The sequence below is a fragment of the Lutjanus erythropterus genome, chromosome 2 (genome assembly GCF_056507025.1).
Source record: "Lutjanus erythropterus isolate fLutEry1 chromosome 2, fLutEry1.hap2, whole genome shotgun sequence".
Lineage (NCBI taxonomy): Eukaryota > Metazoa > Chordata > Actinopteri > Lutjaniformes > Lutjanidae > Lutjanus > Lutjanus erythropterus.
In genome coordinates this window covers 28,048,148-28,067,591 of record NC_139318.1, presented here as the reverse complement: position 1 = coordinate 28,067,591, position 19,444 = coordinate 28,048,148, and the positions used below count along the sequence as shown (strand labels likewise).

The window sequence follows — 19,444 nt, the reverse complement described above, 5'->3', positions numbered from 1 at the left end:
CAGCCAAACAAACAACTCTGTTCACTTCGGGGTCCCAGCTGCTCTCCATCCTTTCCTTTAATTCCTTTGGCACGCCCCTTTCAAACCAACACCCACTGTGCGACCAGACAGCCATGCAGGACAGCCAATAGGGAGACAGTGTGCCGTGACAGTATCATGTTATAGCGTGATAACTTTATTGTCATAACAAGATGATTTTTACTTTATGAGAAGATATTTTCATGTTATTATGACATTAAATTTATTACGTTACAACAAGAAACTTGTCTTGGTTTAACAATATACTATACATATATACTATTCTATACAATATTCTATCTTGTTATAACATAAAATATTTTAAGTTATAATGTGATAACTTGCATTGTTTTAGCGTGATAGCTTATGTAAGGAGTCGTGAATCATCCTGAAGGGGTTTATTTCACAATAATGACCCGTTTGCTGTACATTATCCTGCTTATTTCATGGCTAATGAAGTAAGCAAGAAAAAAATCAACAAGTTGACCAAAAAAAAGATTTTATTGATATTAAAATGATTTATCTGGGTCAACACAGCATTGGCACATCATAAAACATAATTAGTTTATCCAAGGTGTCCAACAATAAAGAAGAACACAAGCATTTCACAAACCAAAGGTTCCCTTCGAGACACAACCATTTTATTGCGGCTCCAGAGTGTATGATCAAAAGTGTATTCATAGCAACAGTCTTCTTTTCAGAAATAACAGACATTGCTGTAACTGACCAATCAGAGTCGAGTATTTTTAACAAAGCCGTAAAATGTGATATCTTACATTGTTATGTCACATTACAACTACAATTTACATTAACATGAAATGTTTCACGTTCTAACCAGATAAACAGTATATTGTTAAACAAGAACAGTTTGTATGCCTTAATAACTGAGAATATCTTGTTATAACAATAAACTTTTCACATTATAATGTGATACTGATCTGTTTTTCTTTTTCTGGCGTGGCAGCAATCTGCTTCTGCAGGGACTCAAAGTAAAGCGTTGGGCAGTTTTTGTTATTTATTCACCAAAAACTAAAAAGGACACAGGGACAAAAAGTAATTGTAGCCCCTCAGGTTCAGAGGAGAATAACTGGAGCTGAGTAACTTCCAATAACCGGGGAGGTGTGGGGAGGTTTACAGCATACATTTTAAGTTCCTAACATCCCCTGGAAATGCACCCTTTACCACAAAACTGTACGCCTCCCCTCTCCTCCTCTCCCTGGCATTGAATGGAGCTCCGAAATACCTTCTTTGCCCCCAGCCTCTAAAGAAATCCCTCCTCTGCCTGTCTTTTGATGCCTGCCCCCACCTCTAAAGACATGCCTTTGTGCCTTATGCAGAACTGTATGCGCTGCACATTCTTTCTAGTTCTATAGGAGGATTTTTGTAACCCGGTCCTGATGAGCCCACGGAATTCAGCTTAAATAAACCTCAAGATCAGAGTCCAACCGAATCTCAGACACACCAGCCTGCAGAAGGCCACTGAACTCTCTCCCTCTCTCACACACACTATTTCTCTCTCATGCAAACCCTCCCCCCCTCTCGCTGTCTTATTCACCACTCTGTTTCTGTCTCATGGACATTTTCACACCAAAATTTTTTCCTTTTGTCTGGACAATCAGAAGATACTGACATGTTGTGTTTTGCAGAAATGGGAGCTAAGTGTAGAGGTCTCAAGCTGATGATGGTCAGTTATCCTCCTGCTGTACAGAGCGTTTGGAAATTACAGGTTGACAGTTATGATTCTCATTCTGTTCACTTTCATTTAGTAATATTTATAGTGGATGACTAATCAATTTCATATATGACTACCGGTTCTGAGCAACTGCTGTTTCTGAGAAATCTGAGTAAAAGTTTTAATAAATGCTGCAACATAAATATGCAGATAGTTTCTTTGTGATTTTGTTTTATGCATTTTATGATGAAGGCCTGTGTCTCGACTGAATGAGGTAAACATTTTGTCCCCGTCTCTTAACTTTTCAAAATCTAACATCCTGGATATCTAATCTGCATTTACATCATGAAACTGACACCATAAACGGTTTAAAACCCAGCCCTGTGCTTCATCTTTGTAACTTAAAGCTTTATGTGTTGGTCTCATGCCAGCACGCTCACCTGACATGACTCCATGAGCAAGCGGTCCAGCATTAGCCGTCCCTGGAATGTGTATTCACTGCGGTTCAAACATTTCCATCTGTATTTATCAGTCTGTGCAAATTTACCAAGAAAGAAAATATTTTAGGTGTAATTCAGCCAAATGGAGGCATCATGTAAAGCATGAACCCACACAGAAACACGCTACACAAAGTGCAGGTGAAGGATTTTATTCCAAAACATTCTGTTTTTTTCTTGTGTTTTTGCTGATATTTAGAAATAAAAAATCTTGTACCACTTTACAATGAGACTGCCCCTATAAATGGTTCCTAGTTAGGTTATTAATTAGGCTGTAAACACTTTATAAATCATTAATAAGCTCTTACAACACATTAGATAAAAAAGGGCAACAGTTATCTGTTGTTTGCCAAATACTGAGCCTGCATTTATCTGTACTCGTAAGCCTCAGATCTCATTGCTCTTACTTTGTCTTCTCCATCAGCAGCATTTATACCGCACACAACATTTATATCAGCTTCATCAGATATGTGTCAACAAGTTACCAGCAGCAGCTTTTCATAGTCAAAAAGTTTCCTTTGGCATATCAAATTAAAATATCAAATTACTGAGGTGGGAAGTAACAAAGGACAAATAGTTTGTTACTTTACTTAAGTAGAGTTTTCAGGTCATTTACTTGACTATTTTTTACTTTTACTTCCGACATTTTGACACAAATATCTGTAAATTCTACTCCTTGCATTTTCAAAACAAGCTTGTTTCTTTCATTTTAATGTATTGGAAGAGTGTCATTGATTATTTCTGTTTTGCTTTATTGCGTGCTGCCTTCCTAACATTAAGATTGATTTTAAATGGATGGAAAAGATGAATCAGAAAAGATGAATCCTGGTGTATCTATCTGTCCATATCATGGACAATAGATGTAACAAGACAAAAGCAACTTAAAAGATGCAACAAGACCAAAACAACGTAAAAGACACAATGAGACCAAATTTATGTAAATGATATAATGAGGCAAAATGGATGCAAAAGACGCAGCAGGACCAAAACAATTTAAAAGATGGAACAAGACGAAAACAACATAAAAGACATAACATTACAAAAATGTTGTAAAAGACGGAACAAGATGAAACAGACAGAGAGGAGGACTTGATCGTGGATAGACGGTGATGTTCAGTTAAGCTTGCACAGAAACAGATGGTAGAAATGTCCTTCAGAGGTCTAATTGTTACGTTTATACTTTTGTACATTTAGTATCTGTACTTATCTAAAAACTCTAATGAGAGAATTTAATGCCAGAAACACAACACATCCACTCTAGAAGTGGGTGGATGTTTTTATTAATATTTGAAATTTTAAAAATATGCATAGGATCTTCAAGAGAAAAAAATGAATAGACAAATAAAAGACTGGAGATGGTGTCTAATGAACTTTTTACATTTTCTGCAAGTGAGAACTAAACGGGAAATTTGTCCCTTTGCTCTTACATATGTCTGTTCCGGTCACTTCTCACACATATGACACTTTATTTGTTATTGTGGGCATCCAAGGGAATTAAATTTGGTAACTCTTAGAGACCAGCAGCAACAGAAAAGAGGATAAAAAGACAAAGGATTAAAGAATAAAAACAAAGATGAAAGGATAAAAAGGAATAAAAAGATAACATGAGAATAACAAACAAGATAAATAAACAAGATAAATGAGGCAGCATCTTCTATCTACTGTATCTATATGATAAATAAAGGTACTTGGATGGAGCAGGTAAACAGTGTCAGTGCGAAAAGTGCAGTATATAAAAATGTTGCACAACAGTTTAAATAGTTAAAAACAATGCTGAGATGTGATAACAGGATAGATGGATTGTATGTTACAGCTGTTTATGTGTGTAATAAAGTACTGAAGTGCATGCATGTGTGCAATGTATAATTACATATAGTTAGACCTGCAACAAAGCATTATTGTGATTAACAATTAATCTCTCTATCATTTTCTTGATTAACTGATTAGTTGTTTGGTCCATAAAATGTCAAAAAGAAAATGGGGGAAAATGTTGATCAGTGTTTGCAGAAGCCCAAAGATGATCCTCGTCTGTCTTGTTTTGTCCGCAACCTAAAGATATTCATACTACTGTCATAAACGAGTAAAGAAAACAGAAAATATTAACATTTGAGGAGCTGACATCAAAGAATTTGGAATATTTTTTCTTAAAAACAAAAACAAAAAACGATCTTAGAACAATTATGAAAGAAGCTGGCAGTTGTTTTAGTAGCTGACAGCTAATTGATCAATCCAGTAGTCATTGCAGCTCTACGTGTGATACGTGATTAAATGAAGCAAACTGGTGCACCATTTTCCCCCAAAACAAATGCACATCAGACAGCTTTGTTCTCAGAAACCTCATCTGATACTTGTGTCCTTTGTTATGACTGACAGAATTATATCTCTGTAACAATGTAGGTGGGTGAAACCTCTGCTGACACAGTCTAGACACTGTGCTCTCACCATCATTTTTCTACTGAACCCTTTTTTTTTCTCTCTCTCTCTCTTCTGTTCTGTTCTGCGGGGAACTTCCCAGGCCCCGGACCCCACTTTGGGAACCCCGGAACCAGACTCTCTGTACCCTCCTGTCTGATGCCCTCCTCTCTCCTTCTCTTTCCCTCTCTCCTTCTCTTTAGTGGGTGGTCCGGGGAGCCTTTGGGGCGGGGTCCTCTGTCTCAACCCTCCTCCTGCCCCTCGTTCTTTCTTGAAACATGGTTTAATAGAGAAAGTATGTAATGCATACTGCTCAGCTACAACCCCCAATTATACTGCAACTGGGGTCTTCGTGACTGGACGTCTGGGGGGATCACACACATTTCCGATTAGAGCAGGAGGAGGCGGAGGAAAGAGAAAAACAGAGAGGGAGGGAGGGAGAATTTTCTCTTTCATTCCAGCCAATGAGACGGTCGATACACTAACATTTTCATAGTTGTGCAGGAGCACAAAGTGAGCTGACTGTGTGTGAACTTCCAGGTAAAACTGCAAACCCACTCAAGGTAAGTTCAGCGCCTTCTCTGCGCTCTCCGCTGCATTGTGCATGAGCAGGATTACTGAGCCTGAACATGGAGCCTATAGTCTGAATGCATGTATGTATGTGTATATGTTGAGGCTGGTCTGAAAGGAGAGCTTTTGCACCTGTGTTTCCTCGCCTTTGTCTTGCTTTGGCAAACTTTTTGCAGCTTTCAGTTCGTCCACTTTATCCTGCACATGTTATTTCTGCAAAAACCCAGCACATTTAAGATGGATTGCGCAAGTGATGGGAGCAGGGGGATGTTGTTGTAGAGACTTTACGCGTTAAAACAGTGGTGGTGCTGGCCTCGACTGTTGTTTTTCCATGTGCCACTTCAGTCGAGCGAAGTCGGGAAAGGTTTGAACTGCAGGAGTCTTTTACGCACCGTTGTTAGAGGCTGTAAATGTGTGTGTTTTTAATGCTCGCAATTGCCGCCCATATGCAAAAAAAAAGTACATTCAGTCCCGTCGTACTTGACTGGCAAACACAGACGAGTTTGAGGCTGGACGACGGGGAAGAAGAAGTAGTGCGGGACGCTTCTTGTTGTGTTGTTGGTCCGAAATGAGTTTAAAAAAGCAGCGACGGAACGACGTCGTGCGTCTCGTTTGGGTTTTAAATCGTTTTAGCAGCAGAGAGGACGTCGATTTCTCAAATTACTCCGACTTCCTGCTTCGGTGCGGCCGGTTTGATAGGCTGTGTTGGCAATTAGTGTTTGGCACATTCCTCACAGAGCTGGACTGGGTGGAAAACCACCACTTTGGGACGTTACCAACCTTACGGCCAATTTACAGTCAACATATATTGTTTATTTTCAAAATAAAAACAATCTAGTGGGCTACTTACGAGAGCCCAACCAGTGTTGGATTTTTGCGACCAATGCCGATTTTAGAAATAAATTTGTTTAAAAGAAATTTAATTTTTTTTTTTAGAAATCGGCCGATATATATAATATATAAAGTCTACAATCACATCAAGGCTTTGACACAGCAAGCTATCATTGGTATTTTAATGTTGTTGGGTTTTTTTTCCAAAGAACTTGAATTTAGAAAGAGGATCAACTTGAGCATTTTCCTTTTAAAAAACACGTTTAAAAGACGATTATCGTCACAAGTGAAAAGATGTTCAAAATAGGTTTAAAAGTAAAGATTTTTTAGAGCTGCAACAATTAATTGATTATTAAATGACCAATAAATTAATCATCATCTACTTTGTTTGTTAACTAATCAGTTTAAGTAATTAAAAAAAAGAAAAAAGTCTAAATTCTCTTATTTCACCTTCTTAAATGTGAATATTTTCTGGTTTCTTTACTTCTATATGAATTGAACTGAACATCTTTGAGTTGTGAACAAAACGACATTTGAGGACATCACTTTGGATTCTGGGAAATAAAATATAGTCGTTAAACTTTTTTGTCTGATTTTCTGACATTTTATGGATCAAACAACTAATCCAATAATCAAGAAAATGATCAACAATAATGAAAATAAAATGTGACCTGTTTCATCCTCTGCAAAGTGTAACTAAGAAACGACAACCAAATTTTTCATGTGAAAACCAAAAAGAAATCACCACATACACGACTCACTGCCCAGGTACCTGGTTGACACTCCTGTGTACAACCCAGTGATCCAACATGTCTACCTGCTCATTCACTGGTTTTTGTCATGCTTTATTGAACTTCCTGGTGCATAGGACTAAGTACTTGCGCATGCGCGTAAGGCAACAGAAAAAAAGCATAATTTCTTTATTTCACATTCACAATTTCTCCCATTACGATGTTCTGCAAACTTCTTGTTGACACCACACATCTAGTTCATATTCATGGAATTTATGACATTTTGTATGAAACATTAACTGTGTTGAAATTATGTCTTTGTGTAGACCAGATTTCACCTGCCAGTAAAATAAGAACTTGGAGAAAAATCTCCATAGCAATTAATATACCTAGTCTCTCTTTCAACCTTCAGCTGAGCAAATTGTCAAAATGATTTAACAAATTTGTGTTTTGTGACAGGTTGATGTTGTAACTACATTTTAATTTGTTGAAAAGAGGTCTTAGATGTTCAGACCAAATATCAACCAGTTTTCAACTAGAAATCAATGCTGAAATCCCCGTTGGTTCTCACTGAGACACATAAAATGCTCATAAAGTTACCAGAAATTAGTGCTGCAACTAATGATCATTTTCATTATCAATGAATCTGCAGATTACTTTCACAATTAATCTTTTAGTCAATAAAGTGTTAGAAAAAAAAGTGAAAAATACTCATAACGATTTCCCAGAGCCCAAAGTCATGTCTTCAAAAAGCTTTTTGTCCAACCAACAGTCCAAAACCCAAAGACTCTTCATTTAATATCATAAATGACAAAGAAAAGCAGCAAATTCTCACATTTAAGAAGCTTGAACCAGCTAATGTTTGACACTTTTGCTTGAGAAATGACTGAAACAATAAATCATTTGTCAAAATAGTCAATTAATTTTCATTCAGTTAACTAATTGATTCATCAACCAATCACATCAGCTCTACCACAAATATAACCAAACAAAAAGGTACAAAATTTAGCATTTAAATTAAAGTATTGTTGTGCTGCAGTGAAGTCCTGGCTTACACATCATATTCTACAGACTTAAGAAAATACATTTGTTTGGTACAGATCGCCATAAAAATCACAGCATAATCATTTTAATTTGTTTTTCAATGAAAATGAGGATTCTGATGAGAAAAAGATAATTCCCTCTAATTATATCACAATAGTACAATCAGTCATAATTGCAGTTACATACTTTAAAAATTGTTTAGCCTTTTTGAAACAATAAGTCAATTAACTTATTAGTCAACCAACAGAAATTTAATCACTATATTGATAATTCATTAATAGTTTAAGTCATTTTCTCTCTTTATAATTTTTTTTGTTGGCATCCAGCAAACACTTTTACATGAAGTGAGTTTCACATATTGTGTGCATATCATCATCCATTTATGTTTGTCTCAAACATGATTTATAACAAATATAAAGGAAAACAAAAACAGTAAAACTATGTACAGTGGAGTGAGCTTTTCCTTAACATTCAATGAAATCATAGATTTCTAAAAATAAAGTCTGATCTACAGGGTTTTACATAGTTATCCCTTTTTACACTGTATGACACAAATAATTCCAGTTTATGGTTAACATGTGCTCTTATCTTCTCCATTTTGTAAATGTCCTCTACAATGTCCATTCATGCATTTAAAGTTGCACACTCCTGTGATAAACACTTCTTGTTAGTCATTTTTCAAGGAAAAAGTCCAACTATTCTATAGTCTCAGGTTTTCAAATGTGAAGATTTGTTGACTTTCTTTGTCTTATGTGATAGTAAACTGAATATCTTTTGGTTTTGGACTGTTGGTCAAATAAAACAAGCCTTTTAAGAACTTGTTAGGGACATTTTTTTCACAATTTTCTGAGATTTTATTGACTAGACAATTAATTAATTGAAAAGGTATTGACAGATCAAGACATTTTCCTGACAAATCGGTTGCTGACATGGCCAATTTAATGTCAAAGAAATTGCAATAGATATTTTTCACAGTTTTCCCAAGGTCCCCAGTCCCAAGGTCATGTCATCAGATGTGTTCTGTGATTTAAAAAAACCCAAAGGTATTCAGTTTACTAAAAGCAAATAGAAGCAAACCTTCAAAGCTGAGCAGTCAGAACTATAAAATGTGCATTTTTGCCTTTGAATTAATGTGAATGATTAATCGATTATGCAGATCAGTTAGTTAATCGACTAATCACTGCAGGTCTAAAGTTCACTATAGGCTGCAAACTGAGATTTGACACTAGTTTGTCATACTGTAGTGACTCTCTCCAGATTTTCCATGCAGCACATTTGTGTGTGTGTGTGTGTGTGTGTGTGTGTGTGTGTGTGTTTCTGAACTGTTTGTGTCAGCTGCACGGGTTCGACAGTAAAAGTAGCAGCAGCATCAGACGTGCAACAACACACATACAACATGCACACAACTCCATTGAGAAATCCCACTCAGAGGGCAGATGGAAAGGGAGCGTGCAGTACAGTAGATGCAGAGTTTGGATGGTAGATTGAGTTGTGAATATCTGTGCTACTTTTAGTCGCTGGACACCACTCTCATGTTTCCCTGCGTTTGCCAGACCCCTGTCTGTGTTCCGATGAACCTGCTGCCAAGGCTTATGTATGAGCAGTTCCCACGCTTGCTCCTGGAAAAGAGTTCTGAGTGTGAATCTGAATTTTCCTTTTATTGATACATTAGGAAACTCACTGTGGTAATTCTGCAAAAAAAACAACAACAATTTGAAGTGGTTTAATAGAGCTGCTTATCCCAATTTCTTCCAAGATGATTGCATTCAAAAGTATCTTTTTTTTTTTTTTTTTTGCTTTGCTCACATCTGCAGCTCCTGATCCTCAGGTCTCCTCCTCTTTAAGCCTTCGCGGCCGCTCCTCCAAGCTTGGATGCCCACACTCTTTGACGCAGGTGGACAGACACAGGCATGAGTCACAGTGGGACCAAAGAGCCGTCTCCCCAGCCGAGCACTGCCCAGTCACCTCCTGAGCCTCAGCGCAGGGGCAGGGGGCGGCCACGCAAACAGCAGCAGGTACAACATTACACTTTAAAAGATGAATTTGACCTCAAATTATCAAGTATTAACTGAAAAAACTAAAAAGTCATTCTCATAAACAAAGCTAGTTGATTATATCACTGTGGAAAACATGCGAACAAAAGTTTTTTTTACTGGTTATTTATTGGATCTAAGTTTGGTCTGTCTCTACAGGAGCCTGTTGGACCACCAACTCCAAAGCGACCGAGAGGACGACCAAAAGGCAGCAAGAACAAAGGCACCAGACTTGCACAGAAGGTTGAAACTGATCCAAAATATACAGATTATAGATATTTATTTGCAACTAAATTACAGAATTATGGCACCTTTTTTCTAAACTATTTCATTTCATTATTTGTTCAACTCATGTAGTGCTCATGTCCAGAAAAAGGAAAAACCATACAAAGTCGTTCACGAGAGCTGCAATGATTAATCGATTATTAAATGTAGGGCTGCAACTAATGATTATTTTCATAGTTGATTAATTGGTTGATTATTTTCTCGATTAATGGATTAATAGTTGTTTGCCTATAAAATGTCAGAAAGTAATGAAAAATGACGCTCAGTGACGTCCTCAAATGTCTTGTTTTGTCCAGAACCCAAAAATATTCCCTTCACTATCAGACAGGAGTAAAGAAACCACAAAAATAAGAAGCTGAAATCAGAAAATTATGATATTATTTCTTTAAAAGAAATCCTCAAACCAATTAATCAATCACAAAATAGTTGGTGATTAATTTAGTAATCAATTGATAATCAATTAATTGGCTAATCGTTGCAGCTCTAACTGCAGCTCAACTGAAAACTGATATAACTGATTAATTTGTTTGAGTCATTTTTTGAGAAAAAAGTAATAATTCTTTGATTATACCTTCTTAAATATGAATATTTGTTAGTTCTTTTATACACCTTTATGACAGTAAACTTGCACTTCGGGAAACACTGATTGCCATTTTTCACCATTTTTTGACATTTTATAGACCAACCAACTAATTGATTAATCAAGAAAATAATTGACCAATTAATCAACTATGAAAACAATCATTAGTTTCAGCCATATTGTTCACAATCGCTACATAAATCCGTTTTCACATCTTATGAATGAAAAGGAGCAGGGAGAAGATGAATCTTGTTTTACCTGCCCCTTCTAATACTTGTACTAGAATTTCAATCCTTGATACAACACTAACATATAAGTATATAAAATGTACACAAGAAATGATAACCTATCCTCCATCACTGCAAAAAGGAAACAAAATCAATGACATGACAACAAAGACTAAAAACTGAGGTCCCAAAATGACCTCTCAACCTTTATTATTCAGTTTTCTTTTTAACATTTCTTTTATATTTTTAATAGCTTCAGTATTCTTAACACTGCAATTGACAGATGTTGATCCAAACGTGAAATTGAGATAACATTGATAGCCATGACAACCTCGTTAACAACCAATACATACAGTAAAAAAAAAACAAATCACACAATAATTCATCATATTAACTTGTTACCTTTGTATAATCTCAACCCTTTAAATAATTCTGTAGAGAATTCCCCAGTTTAACACCAACCACTCACATACACATCTGTATGAAGTAAGTAGTCCTTACTGATGTTTAAAATCAAGTTTTCTTCTTTGGACTTTTGTAGATTTCATGGTAATACTCTGCTGTCTTCTGTAACATAAACAATGGCTTAATGTTGGTCATGTACATGTTGTCCCACACTTCCAGACAGGAACTAAAATATGGCAAAATGAGTTAACAGTATAGAATCTGCATTGGCTTGTAATCGAGTTTCTTGTTTCATGTTTCTTTGTTCAAAACAGAAATAATCTAAGACGCCACCAGCTTTCATGACAGTTTCTCATCCATTATCACACCCAAAAATCTAAATTCAGACACTCGCTATATAATCAGTGAAACAACTTTTTTGATGAGCAAAAAACATAAACTTAGTTTTGTTCAAATTTAAGGATAACTTATTTACATCGAACCAACATTTAAGTTTGACCGTTTCATTTAGTCCTTTCTGCTAAAGTTTTTTAGTCATCTCCTGAAATATTTGTGTCATCTGTGAGCAACACAAACGGTTGCAGCTCTTGCAAGTATCCTGACACTAGAAGAGAAAGAACTAATCATTAGTGAATTTAAACGTATCTGAGACCAGTAACAGACAACATGTTTGTCTTACAGCTGATGGTTGCACAGCGCACATGCTCATAAAATACTATGATATGATCTTTTTATCTTTCCAGAACATCTGTATTAGATGCATCTGAGAGTTTTACATCAAATATGCCCAAAGATTTATGTCTTTTTGGATGACGCTTTAAGACAATCAGCAGTCATTATGAGGGCAGACATCAGCTGAAAAGACAAGCTGGTATTAAATCACTGCGGTATTTCTGTGTCATGCTGCAGCCTCTGGGTCAGTGTTTAAAGACGGACCGGTCAGTGCAAAGGCAGCAGTTATTATTCTGAGGAATGACAGATATCACATGTCGTATAAATGAAGTGTCACTGTGATTTCTCTGTCTGTCACTTTATATTTACATCATATACTTTATACTTAAGCATAAGTAGTGCACCTAAGAGGGAAATTTTGTGCTTAGTTCATGACAGATACTTTGGAGTTTGCCATTTTACACCCAAATCATTTCTCACCCAAGTCATTGTTTCACAAATAACAAATAAATCTCAAGTTCCAAGTCAAGACAAGCGAGTCAAGTGCCAAGTCTTGAACTTTGAATTTCAGGTCCTAAACAAGTCATAATGCTCTCTTCATCAAATCTAATGCCATTTTAACAACAGAGCCTCGACTTACTCTGCTTTGTGTAACTTCAAATGAAGTTGTAATATTTGACCTGAACGTTTTGCTCACAGCAATTCATGTTTTGTTGAGGACCTCACAGTTTTTTATAGGCAAATTAAATCTTTGGTGTAATTTTTCAAACTGGAGCTCAGTAACGTAACATTAGTTCTTCATGGGTCTCTCCTGCAACTTGATTGGACGCGGTTGGCTTGGTTCAAACAAAAACAAAGTGGATCTAGGAAGCTGATTGTTGTTTCAAGTCGACAGGCTCAAGTCCAGGTGAAATCACGAGTCATTGGTGTTTAAGGTCAAGTTGCACTTGCAAGTCTTTTTTGATTTTGTCAAATCCAGTCAAAAGTCATTAAATATGAGACTTGACTCAAGTTTAAGTCACATGACTTGAGTCCAAAACTCTGCTAAAAGCTAAAAATTATATTTGTCAGTTTTGTATGTCATCATTTTTGATGACAGCTATTCAATGTACATTCACTTGTGCAAACATGCACTCATGTCTGTCAGCAACATCACTGTTTGTATCATTATTGAGTTTTATTATTATTATTAATATTATTATTTTTATTTTATTTTAGCATACAAAAAATAAAAATCCACTGAAGTGCTGTTCGATCTTCTGTTGTTAAAATCAAGGAAAATGTTAAAATCTGAGGATTTTCAGAAAAATTTTGTATCAGGAGGGAAAGTTCTTGTAGCTTCTGTCCCTGCTGTCAGCTGTCTGTTCACATCAGGAGATCTGAGCTGCCTGAGCATTTGTAGATGGATAACACATATTTCTCTCATTCATTTTGTTTTATTAGGAGAGACACAGAAGAGACTTAAAGAATAAAAGCAGTTTTCCAGCTTCATCTCTCTTCCTGGAGAAGCAAATATAGAAAAGCAAAATTTGCCATAAATATGTGCATTTTACTATTCAGTGGTTTAAAATCATTTTACTCTGGCTGTGAGAGTTCCTCATGTTTGTTCAGATAGACACTGATAGTTCAGATAGATGTAAAATCAGGATTTTATTGAACACAGAATTATGCAGTGCATGTTGATGTTTAAGAGGATGGTTTAATGATGAGAGAAAAGACATTTCTGTCCCTGTTAATCACTAAAGATTGTAGTTTCCTTGTAGCTGTTGACAATTATGACTCTGCTAGGGCTGACATGGACAAAATCAAATAAACAACCTGTTTTAATATATAACAAAATTGACTATTGGTGGTTTCACAAAATATTAACACAATGAGATTTTTGGTCAGTAATGTGGATATAATGACTAAGTGTATAAAGGGAAATAAGAGAACAGCTAGAACAGGTTGGTGAGTTCAGAAAATCACATCACTTTGCTTTAATTCAGCCTTTTAAACCAGGCAAAGACAACACTCAAACCATGTCACAGTAAAAATATATCCAACATCAAACAAGATGTCTATTCTCATATAATTATATCGATAAACTTTCAAAGTCTAAACGATGCGTACAACTTGTTCTTGTGGAGGATTCCTGTAGAACCTTTTTTGGTCGTTATTGCTTCAGTTTGTAGAATAAAACTTTTGTAGCTCCTGAGAGAAATCTTCCTGACTGACGTGCAGGAGCTGCAGCAGTTAAAAACCTCTGCTGCTAACGTCTCAAAAACTGTAAACCCCAAATGAAAACATAACTTCTTAATCTTAGTTAGTGATCAGTGTGACAAGATTGCAAAAATCTGAAACCTCCCTTTAACCATTCATCTCTTCTTTCTCAGAAAGTAGAGCCCGCTGGGGAGCGACGACCACGTGGGCGACCGAGGAAATGGGTATGGAGCAATCGTTGACAGTTAGACACATCATGGAGCTGAATGTGAATGTGTGTCCAAAGCCTCCAAGGTGTCTGCTGCTGCAGCTGTACACCTTGAAGGCAACGATTAACCAACGTGTTTAATTAACTCTGTTCCCTCTTTTTTTTTTTTTTCACAGCCCCAGAAAGTAGTTCAAGAAGTAACTGAAGAGCAGCAGGTGAGGAAAACGAAATCTTTAAAAGCTAGAGGGGAGGTCCAGTTTTGTTTTGATGAAGCACCTGAAGTAACAGGTTCCCTCAACCGAAAACTTGCTGTGATTTGATTTAAATGGATCTTAAGGTAAAAGGTAAAACTTTACTTAAAGTGTTGTGCACCAGTTGCAGTTAGGGTTGCAAATTTTGTTCCTTTTCCTTAAGTGATAGTTAAAAATGCAAGCAATCAATTAATCTTTGATAATTAATTTGAAAATTAATTTGTTTTCTTATTTTAATTCTAAGTTTAAGTTTCCTTATTTGACAAATGGTGCTGCCACACAAAACAATGTCAAATGATTCACAATTACTGTTATGCTATTGTTATACATGCATTATTAATCACTTAAATTCTTAACGGCAATTAATCGATTAATGATTAATCATTAGCCTTAGCTGCACTACAGAAAACCAGAGAATCTTTTTCTGCAACCTATAATAAGATTTTGAGCAATTGTCACTAAAGATGTGTGCAGTTTTTGAAGCACTTGTGTTACTTTTCTTGTATTTTGGGTTCTTGACAGCTTTATAGTAAGTCAGACTTAAATCTGAGTTTGTGCAGAACAAAATGATTTCATGCATGTTGCTTATGAACAGTTTAAAAAGTGCTGAACAAAGGAAATAATTACCCTTGACTCCAGACTAATGAGTTAGTATTTAATCAAACTGAAGATAAGTTTGTGACTATGAATGAAACTTCTGCTTCAGTTAAACAGAAATCTCATTTTGTGTCACACCTTTTACCTTTTGACTAATATCAGTTCATTTATGATGTAAAAGCAGTGCTGATGTGCAGAGATGATCTCCTGCAACTATTCATGTCATACACTTGTGTTAAACACAGAACTCATGTTCAGAATCAAAACTTAACTACATTTAAAAGCCCTTTGAGTCCACTATATATGTGTAGTGGTGCTGCAGCCAACAAACCCATTACCTTCATGATTCCAGTTGTTTTCACTGGTTCAGCATGTACTGTGTAATCATCATCATACATCGAGGAAGGGAAGTAAATAGGATGCTACTCTGCCTTCCTCAAAGCATTCTTGAGCAGTTTTGTATTTGTCTTTTCTTATAGAAACTAGTGTGCTTTAATGCAAAACCATACAAGTCTAAACTATTCCAGCTTCAGCTCTCCGGCAAAGGCCTTAAATCACACACAGGAAGACTAAAAAATGGCCATCAGGATTGTAGACGTATATAATTTGATGCTGCTTTGGCTCATTGTTGTGATAAATAAACGTCGCCATCATATTGGACCAGGCAAGACTGGCCTGTAAACGAATGGAAGCTGCATTTTTCTGGATCGAAAGCACTATAATGTTTATTTCTCAACCCCTTTCAGTAAGTTTTGTTATATTCAAGGATTTATGATCTACGTGGAGAAGAAAGAAATTTTTTTTCTTAATTCTAAAAGTTATAGAGCTTTTTATCCACAAAAACAGCAGCTACCCGTTTTCATTCCTTGACGTATGATCCAAAGGCCAATGCAGCATCCAGTCAAACTGACAAACAATATCATCATTTATTTTTCTTCAAACTATAAAAGGAAGAGACGGTGAAGAGTCATGACTCTCAAACAATGCATGCTGGGAAGTCTGTTATATGCTGATCATGTTTTTTAGAGACTTAACTTCATAAGTTAATTGAACTCTGTACAGTTCATTCATTTGATTCATCATTTCAAGTCAAAAGACTCTAGGTTATAATGTTCTGACTCATTACTCATTTTTACAAGTTCTGAAAATAAATATTAGAACTTGTAAGTTGAATTTACTTAAAACTGAAACTTATATATTTTTATTAAGTTAAGGTCAGAAGGTTAGTTGATTCCAGTAAATCCCTGTGTTATTATGGGCGAAATAGACCTTTGAATCCTGGTAAACTGTTTTTATCAGACAAGTATAAAACTGCTAAAATTGCAGCTTCTGTGACACATTTAATTTAAATAGCAAAACAACTGATGCACATGTTCCTTGTGCTTTACGTAAACTGACTTCTTGAGGATATGACGCGTTCCTGGAAATGCACAGATGGTGGTGCTGAATTCCCCAGATACACCTCGTACATCCTTTTGTGGCATCCAGCTTTGGTGAACGTAAGGCCGGTGTTTCTGAGAAACTTTGGTTCTTTTAGCCATCTTGTTCACGTTTCAAACGACAACGTTGCACAACAGTTGTCACCAAAGCAGGCAGGTCTCTTGATGCCCCTCGTCTGTCTTATCGCATCCTCTGCGCTGAGCAGTTTGTCAAAGATGCATCAAGAACTGAAACCGTTGATGCAGACTCCCTTTCTCAGACACACGCAAACGAAGGGGAAGAATGAGTCAATGTAGAGAGGGGAAACCTGATCTAACTGTTCTCTTCCTCTGTCTTCTTGGTTTCCTGACATAACCGTCGTCTTCCTCACATTTCTTGTTCTGACAGCTGGACCTACTTCTCCTCACGCAATAGCTCAATGAAATTTTAACACTCATTCTTGTATTCTCTTTTTTGATTCATAACCGTGTGCGCGATGAGTCACCGAACTGACACAGATCAGACAATAAACAGACAAAATGACCAACTGGTTTTGGTCCCCTGCTTTTTTCAGGGCCCTTTAGAAGAGGCTGAGGAGGGTCCCTCGCAGCTTGAGCCCGCGACATCTCAGGTCCCAGCGCAGGAGGAAGGGGAGTAGATAGGATACGTACCTCTCTGCCTACCTCAAGGTTTGGCCTCAAACAAACAGGGGTTCAGTCTGACTCCTATCTGTGATGGGGATTCAGGAACACACTCACTCACAAACACACAAAAAACATCTTCACAGACAGTGGTTTCTTCTCCCGATCTATCTGATACTGTACCCTGGTTTTGTTGGTTCTCGATAAGAGTTTGGTGAACAAACTCTGTTTTAACGTTGATGGATTTGATCTTTGGATATGACTTTTTTTTTAAGGGAATAGTTTCACATTTTGGGAAACACGCTTGTTCAAGTTTGATGAGAAAATTGATACCACTCTTATGTCTGTGTGGTAGATATTTAAGTGACTAAATTATGTATTTTTGGGGTTTTCCCTTTCTTTTACTGAATTATATAGCTTTCTGTGCCTGTAAAAGGTCTGCAGAGTCACAAAGACCAAAGTCCTCCTGAACTGCCTGAAATTCGTTGTTTGTAATTCAGCCTTTGTTCTGTTACTTGCTGACATCACAGTGTAACACATTTGCATCATGTGCAGCTAATTTGGAATTGGCGCGTTTTACTCAAAAAGACAGAAGCTAAAACGTCATGTTTCAAAGGGTGAATAGAGGTGCTATGTTTTTTAAACATGAAAGCATGTAATTTATTCTAGTATTTAAAAATAATAAAAGTATGAGCTTGAAAATTAGCATATTAAGGCCATTTAGGATATTGCCAACCCCTGATTAGCTTAGCTTAGCGCAAAGACCTAAAACGGGCTCTGTCGAAAGGTAATAAAACCTTCCTACCAGCACCTCTAAATCTTATTAGTTGACATGTTATATCTTGTTAGTTTAAACTGTACACAAACCAAAGTGTAAAAATTACAGTTTTTGTTTTTACGGGGGTCTTGTGCCTTTGAGTTTTAAAGGAGCTGGTAGGTGGGTTTTGTTACCTTCGGACGGAGTTGAGGCCAACTGTTTCTAATCCTGCCAGACATTTTTTTTTTGTTTATCAACCTTCTCATCTAATTTTAGGCAAGAAAGCCAAGAAGCGTGTTTCAGAAAATGTTAAACTATTTAACATGTAAAGGTATACCATGCAGGATTTGTCTGTTTAAATTTGTAAACACACCATCAAAGTTGTCCCCTTCTCACCAGCTCAACAAGCAAATGGTAGAAAGCAGTGGTGGTCAGTGTTAGTGAGAACAAAGCAGTTATTTGGAGAAATATAACATCATTTTATAATTGTTTGACAGCGGTTAGTGTGTGTGTGGATCTCAGCTCCACGCTTGGTCAAGCAGACACACAAACCTGCAGCTCTTTACACATTTATGACACAGAGGGCAGAGGAGAGAGACAGAGACGGCAATGTAATTGTTGCTACTAGGGCTGCAAAGTTTGTGCATTTTTTCGCTAACTGGTAGTTGAGCAAATTAACAAGACACAAAACACTTGTCTTTTTCTCAGTTTCAGTTTTCTAGTGGCACATTAGTTACATGAAACATGAATTCATCAAGCACAAGCTCTGGAGAAATGGTAGGCTTACAAATATACAATTATAAACAACATACATTTTGAATCAATTTTAATTCTTGACAGTGATTAATCTATTAGTGATTAATCATTAATACCTAGTTGCTATGATTTTAGAGAATCCAAACCTCACAATCTGTCTATACATTGTTTTTATGCAAAACCTGCATAGTATACCTTTAAGGATTCCTGCTTTCCTGAACCTCTCAGTGAGTGTGTCTGTGTGTGTCTGCATGTCTGTGTGTGTGCGTGTGTGTGTTTGTGTGTGTGTGTGTGTGCATGTGCGTGTATGCGTGCGTGTGTGGAGAGGGGCCAGGTCTGCAGGCTAAAATGAGAGGGGGGTTTCAAGAAAAAAGGAACCAAACTTAACGGTTTTATTGAAACATGTTTCTAAATCAAGTGTCATGAATCCTCATGAAACGGGAGCAAGACGGTGACATTTTTAGCGATGTTACAATATAAACATGGTGCTCTGAAGTCATTATTATGAAAGTAGACATGAAGGGGTTTATTCCAAAATGAAATATCCAGTGTGGGAGGGGAGAAATGTCTTATGTAACGCTCAAATGTCAATATAAGCATGAGTACTGGTTAATAACCTCAGTGAAAATCTTATTT

General features: G+C 36.6%; 2 protein-coding genes across 2 annotated transcripts in view; both read left to right on the top strand.

Moving 5' to 3' along the window:
• The first annotated feature begins 5,010 nt into the window (after positions 1-5,010).
• Positions 5,011-18,503, top strand: LOC146331831 (uncharacterized). Its single transcript, XM_084736035.1, has 6 exons — positions 5,011-5,162; positions 9,590-9,790; positions 9,968-10,051; positions 14,353-14,403; positions 14,564-14,602; positions 17,229-18,503. The coding sequence occupies exons 2-6, from the start codon at positions 9,686-9,688 to the stop codon at positions 17,310-17,312; spliced, it is 363 nt and encodes a 120-aa protein (XP_084592161.1). The 5' UTR covers positions 5,011-5,162; positions 9,590-9,685; the 3' UTR covers positions 17,313-18,503.
• Positions 5,020-19,444, top strand: part of LOC146331815 (ADP-ribosylation factor-like protein 8B-A) — a 189,064-nt gene continuing 174,639 nt past the window's right edge. The window contains exon 1 of the mRNA XM_084736021.1: positions 5,020-5,041. The gene's annotated coding sequence lies outside the window, so the exon portion shown is untranslated. The remainder of the gene's footprint in view (positions 5,042-19,444) is intronic.

What these genes read in the sequence shown, in the direction of transcription:
- LOC146331831 (XM_084736035.1), top strand. Translation starts at nt 9,686, where the DNA reads ATGAGTCACAGTGGGACCAAAGAGCCGTCTCCCCAGCCGAGCACTGCC. An exon ending in GGCCACGCAAACAGCAGCAG is followed by an intron (nt 9,791 to 9,967) that starts GTACAACATTAC and finishes CTGTCTCTACAG; the next exon opens with GAGCCTGTTGGACCACCAAC. An exon ending in AAGTAACTGAAGAGCAGCAG is followed by an intron (nt 14,603 to 17,228) that starts GTGAGGAAAACG and finishes TGCTTTTTTCAG; the next exon opens with GGCCCTTTAGAAGAGGCTGA.